This window comes from Haliotis rufescens, unplaced genomic scaffold, assembly GCF_023055435.1.
Source record: "Haliotis rufescens isolate VD_foot unplaced genomic scaffold, xgHalRufe1.0.p SCAF_103, whole genome shotgun sequence".
NCBI lineage: Eukaryota > Metazoa > Mollusca > Gastropoda > Lepetellida > Haliotidae > Haliotis > Haliotis rufescens.
The window spans coordinates 46,434-52,770 of record NW_025963784.1 but is presented as its reverse complement, the minus strand read 5'-3'; the positions used below and the strand labels follow the sequence as shown (position 1 = coordinate 52,770).

General features: G+C 39.9%; 1 protein-coding gene across 1 annotated transcript; it reads left to right on the top strand.

Annotated features, from left to right (window-relative positions):
- Positions 1-877: 877 nt before the first annotated feature.
- LOC125377882 lies at positions 878-1,949 on the top strand. Its single transcript, XM_048391958.1, has 3 exons — positions 878-974; positions 1,194-1,254; positions 1,550-1,949. Exons 1-3 carry the CDS (start codon positions 933-935, stop codon positions 1,831-1,833), a joined length of 387 nt encoding a protein of 128 aa, XP_048247915.1. The 5' UTR covers positions 878-932; the 3' UTR covers positions 1,834-1,949.
- Positions 1,950-6,337: the final 4,388 nt, after the last annotated feature.

The following is a 6,337-nucleotide window of genomic DNA, read 5'->3' as shown; positions in this document are numbered from 1 at the left end:
ATCGGGAATAGATGTGAGATGATTCAACTGCTGTACGTACAAATCGAGGTCAATTAAAGAGAAGAAGGTTCCGCCTTCTCAATCAGTTCAAGTGAAGTTCTTCGCTATGCTATTATATCCCATTGAGCTCTCAACGCAAAATGACCTGCTAACGTGTATATGTTCATATTATAATATGTACTATTGAAAAGGAAACACATTTAAGTGTATTGGTGCACACTTACATGACGAGACTTTGGTTAACAACATGACTGTCTCATTTCTCCAGTATGCCAATCCACACCACCACTATTTTTCCTCTTCTCTTCTGTAGCTCTTCGTTTTTTCAAGCCCATTCAACTCGTAACATTTGTCCCATTAAGTATTTGTTGGATATAATACAATGTGGTGCTTTTTTTAAAAAGAATTCTGCAGAAACATCTTCATGAAATGTTTGAAGTTGTTGTTTGTCTTTTGAACATTCAAACACACACACATACACACAAACGCACATACATACACGCACGCACACACACACGCGCGCGCACACACACACACACACAGACACACACACAGACACACACAGAGGCACACACACAGAGACACACACACAGAGACACACACACACACACACACACACACACAGACACACACACTACTATATCTGTATGAACATACTATTTGATAATCAATGCTGCACGAACCCCAACATCTCAGCCCCACACCACCTTTTGTAATGGCAGATACAATCCGAAAATCCGCCGTCCGAGATCAATTGTAAGTAACATGTGGAGCTGGAAAGTATCCGAAAACTCAGTCAGCAAGTAGATGAGTCTCCATATTTCTATAAATAAAGGCAGTTGTGTACAGACGACAGTGTCATAATTTCTCAGTTTCTGAGGGGATACGGTTGTGTGTTTCACCTTCTCTCTGGAGTGTTAGATACAGGCAGCATGGGCAATATTGTTTTATGCTGGTCAGGATTCAAATATCAAGTAGGTCAAATTCATTTCTCGTGTTTTCCTTGTTGGTATGTCAGCGTATCAATGTTTATGCGCGTCCATGCGTGTGCACGTCCATTCGCGACTGTTTTTTTATGTATGTATATATGTAAGATTGCCCTACTTACGGCTGTCAATCGTGTTTTTAAACTGAGGGAAATATTTTGATGCAGCGAGTATTCACGAATATGTCTCATTGTGTTTTGATTCCAGAAAATATCCAAGACAGACAACCCCATAACCTGCCATGATAACCCACAGCTGGCACAGAGAGGTACGTCTAATCCTATTTATTGTTTCATTGCCTTTAATAGACGGATTGTGTGTTTTGGTATGAATCATCAGGTCCGAAATTAGCATAATTCCCATTTTTTATGTGTACCCCAGAATGTTTTCATTATATATTGTGGTATAATAACAATATGTTTTGTTATTGGATTTTTGAGAGAATTTGATATTAAGATACGTTAAGATAATTAAGAATATTAATGGGTAATTTAAAAGCCAATATATTACACAAAACACACGCACATGTAAAGAGTATGCTTATTGTGAGATGACTGTTATAGGGCCAACACACTGGAACCAAGCATATGCTGTGAATGAAGAGATGTTGGATACCCCTGTATCTGACAGAGATCTCAGTCTTGTTGCAAGTCACATCGGGATCGGGTTCGAGATTGTCGGCATCGAACTTGGACTTACTCTTGTGGTTATCGAACGAGTTACGTTTCCATACCCATACTCACTATATATGCAAGTTGTACACATGCTTACCAAATGGAAGCGGAAGAACTGCGAAGGCATGTACCTGCATGTGCGTATCACATTCAGAGGAAACTCCCGCTTTTAAATATCGAGTCGCGATACTTGGTTCACTGACGCTTCTGTACATAATTGTGTATCCTCACTTATCTGAATAATGTCCTGTTTCCTTAAGTTGCACACTGAACACTCTTCAGTGTTAACCTTTCCCTTTGTAATACATTGTGATTCTATTTGTATGTCTTAAGAATAAATGTTATAAATAAATTGCTGTGATGTCTTTTGTAACAACTAGTCTTTCTGTCTCTTGTGATATTTGAGAATGAACTAGTGAGGGATGAATAGATGTGCCCTAAACGTCATCCGTTATCCGAAAATCCGGAGACATAATTTACTCTCACATAATGATTTGCCTCTACAATGTCCGGTCACGATTGATTTGTTTTGTAAAGTTGTTCCAAGTGTACTGTTGATCTGTTGCCGGTCGTAGAGTCTTCTTTCTGAATTATTATGGAAGCCAATTAGTGTTTTACAACAGCTGTATTCTATATGTAAGAGTATTCCGTTTTTGGAATTTTGCACATACAGGTCATTGGCTGTAGTAGTTCTCATGTATAAATCAAATAGTGATAATACCAGAAGTTCGAGAACAGGTGACCGTATCGAATCTCACTGGTGGCATCCATCGCACACATTGAAATGGCTATCCAGTCTTCACCAGAACAAACACGGATCATATGGTCAAAATAGGGAATTGCATCGGACTGCATTTTTGTCACTGATGCATCAAATTCAGAAATGTCCCTTACACCTGTACCATAAAACATTTTGACAACTAGCGAAGTGATTGCTGATTGCAAAGGGATGGCGGAAAACATATGTTAATACAGTTGTGGCCGCACTCATATCTATGCACCATTGCAACAGATTTGTAGTGGTGACAAAACTAGTTGTTTCGAAAATCCCACATGTGTCATACATTCAACAATATCCTCCCTTACATTCTACAAATAGCTTCAAACAGAATTCGAATGACAAACATACAAGTCATGATCTCAAAAATAGATAAGCCTGAAATACTGTCGCTTTTTCAACTGCTGCCCGTACACATCGAGGACAACTCAACTGTAGAATGTTCCGCCTTCACAATTAGTTCAAGTGAAGCTATGTTTTCATATTCCATTGAGCTCTCAACGCAAACTGACCTGCTAACGTGTATATGTTCATATTATGTTTTGTACATGTGTCGTAAACGTCATCCGTAATCCGAAAATCCGGAGACATAATTGTGTCTCACATAATGATTTGACACCGGGCACGATTGAACAGTCTGTGAAGTGTACTGTTTATATGTTGTCTCTTATTTTGAACAATTTCACAAGGGTTTGCCGGTCGTAGAATCTTGCTGATTGATTCCTGACGATCATTGGTGTTTTACTTTCTATAGTAGCTGTATTCCATTTGTAAGAATATTTCCTAGTTGGAAGTTTGCAAATACTGGTCATGGGCGGTAATGGTTCTCAGGTATGAAATCACACGGAGATGATCCCAGAATTTCGCGAAAAGGTATCCTGTCCCACTGGTGGCACCCTTCACAGACAAGGAAATTGTTATCCTAACCAGTCCTCTACACTTTTACCATAAAACATTAAGACAACTATCGAAGGATAATATGTGAACGCGTTTGCATGCTGACTGCAAAGGGAGAGCGGAAAAGATTGGCGTAATGACGAAACATGTGTAAATACAGTTGTGACTGCACTCATATCTATGCACCATTGCAACAGATTTGTAGTGGTGAAAAATCTAGTTGTTTCGAAAATCCGATTTTATGTATTCAATAATATACCCTTTTAGATTCTTCAAATAGCTTGATAAAGAATTCGAATGACACAATAACAAGTAATGATCTCAATTATAGAGAAGCCTGACATACTGTCACTTTCTTTATGCATGGAACAGATCAAAATAGTGATGAGAAGTAAATGAATGAATCACTGAAAATCAGTGATGACACCAGGTATTCCACATAATGATTAGCATGTAATGCTCTACCAGAAGCACCCGTCACTCTCATCAATTTCATAAAAGATGTAAGCTGTTTGTTGTTGCAAAATGCCGCCACCAGCAATACTCCTGACATATCACAGTGGCCTGTAAAGTATCGAGTCTCGACCAAAGAATCCAGGGATCACTATCATGAGCAATGATTCACGTCGTGGGTTACTACTCCACGCTGTCAACCAAGTCACCAAGCATGACCACCCGATCCATTTAAGTTAGTGAGTAAGGAGGTGTCAGTTATTTAAGATCCTTTTGCGAAGAAAACATTCTGCAGAAAAATCTTCATGAAAATTTAATGTTTGAAGTTGTTGTTGGTCATTTGTACGTTCACACACACACACACACACGCACGTACGCACGCACGCACGCACGCACGCACGCCCCCCCAAGGGGGGTCAAGTGTCGCGATCTCGCGTTCTCGCGCTTTTGAAAATAGTGACATATAACTGTATAGGCAATTGACATAAATTCCCGAGAACGCGACATTGTTCAAGTGTATAACATGAGGTCCGTATCCTACCTAGAACTAACTGCTTGTCTCAACCAAAGTGTTATGAACTGATTTTGACAAATAAACGAAACGCCATAGGCCATGTCGGATTGTCGGATTGTCCTGTTCACATCTTGCATGAACTCCCTGCGATATGCCCGAACTGTGTTTCGTTTCGTTTTATTGCGTAGAGCGCAACCCCCGTTTCAGACAAACCATAGTCCTAGTCTGATAGATTATTATCTGCAGTGAGAGTATGCCAGTTGCTTAACAAAATTGGGTCATATTTTCAAATGAAATTGAAACGTTCATTCACTCCGGAAACGACAGGAGCACATCTGACAATCTAACACCAATATCATCATTATTACTGGAGAAAGTGAGGAAAGTGCAGGAAGCTTGCATACGTGGCATAGGCCTGTCCACTTTACCGGTTTCCCATGATAGGAGACAATTAATTGATACACCATAACTTATATTGATTGATATACTGCTCAACATCAACATATCGTGTGTTATCCTACACGATTTTAGGTTTTTCGAGTAAAATAAAACCTCATCACACCTATATACAAAAGAAACAAATCATATATACGAGTTTTATCGGTAAGAATATGGCGTCTCTCATCTCAATACTATGATCACTTGTGATTAAAACGTACCTCCTTTTTCTACAACCTGATCTCCATTCATCACACGGCTATCAAACAAGCTTTCACGGCATCTGAAGTAGACAGCTTACTCCACGAGGTGTGGACATTGAGAAGATTTGATAAGCAGCCTATTACCACTGAGTATGAATGAAAATAAATTGTGTACGTCAATCTGAACTCACTCCCACTAATTTCAACAAAACACTTTGCTTTAAGAAAGTTCGGAACACACTGAAATCTGCATATGTCCAGTTATAAACATTTGTAAGAAACTGTTTTGTAATCTTCTAAACATTAAAGTTAGACATGTTCCTAGAATTTGTAACGTACAATGGTTTTTTTATGTTATCGAGATGCATACAGAAACGTCAAAACTACATCGACACAAATCACTCCCACTACTTTCAACATAACACGGGGGTACGGGTGTCCCAGTCGTCTAAGGCGCCGCGATTCGCCGTGCAGAGTTGCGTCACTTTGGCACGGCAGAGACCTATGATTCTCGGTTCGAATACAGGTTCGCCCAGTTTATGTTTCTAGGTTTGTCAGCACCATACCCGTGCTCTTGGGTTTCACCGAAGTGGTAAACGTCTGAGACCTCCAACACTTCGGGCTTTCCTCTCACATTAAGCTGACACGCCGTGATATAACTTGAATACTGTTAAAAGTAGCGTTAAATCCAACTCACACACTCACTCAATTCAACATAACACAATGCCCCAGGAAAGGATTTTCGACATGAAGTTAGCTATGGTCCTAGCATTTGTAGAGTAAAATGTTTGTTTGTTTGATATGCTTACCGAAACATCAATGCGACACAAATGACAAATAACTAGTTATTTTCTGCAAACCAAATTCGGACGACAGACTCCGAATGGAGGTTGTAAATTGTATATGTATACTGTAACACTGGACACCATAATAACACTGATAACTCCTTTCTGGCCGAACTTTAGAGCTGCAGCTCTATCTTTTCCCCAGACTCAGTGAAGTGAATGATGGTATTCTCAGAATTACTAGTGGTATCTGAACTGGGCACTGTGTCACCAACTACTGGAGCATGGACATAGGCGGGAACATGACTAGAGTTTCCATATATGGTTTCTGATCTTTGATTGGGTGAACGTATCTCCATGTGTGAAGGATCTGAATGGAGGTTGTTAAGATTTCCGTCTATATGATATGGTTGGGATGACTGCAAGGCGATGTTTCTCTCTTCCATAACACTTTGCTTGTCTGTGGAAACTGCTTGTCCCAGTTGACTCGGAACATAAACCCCTGGCAATTCTACTGATGTGTGGTTCACGGGACACGTTGATGTTGGTGGTGTGGATGTAAGCCAACCGCCATTGTTATAGCTTCCGTGTGGAACTGACGATGTTTTT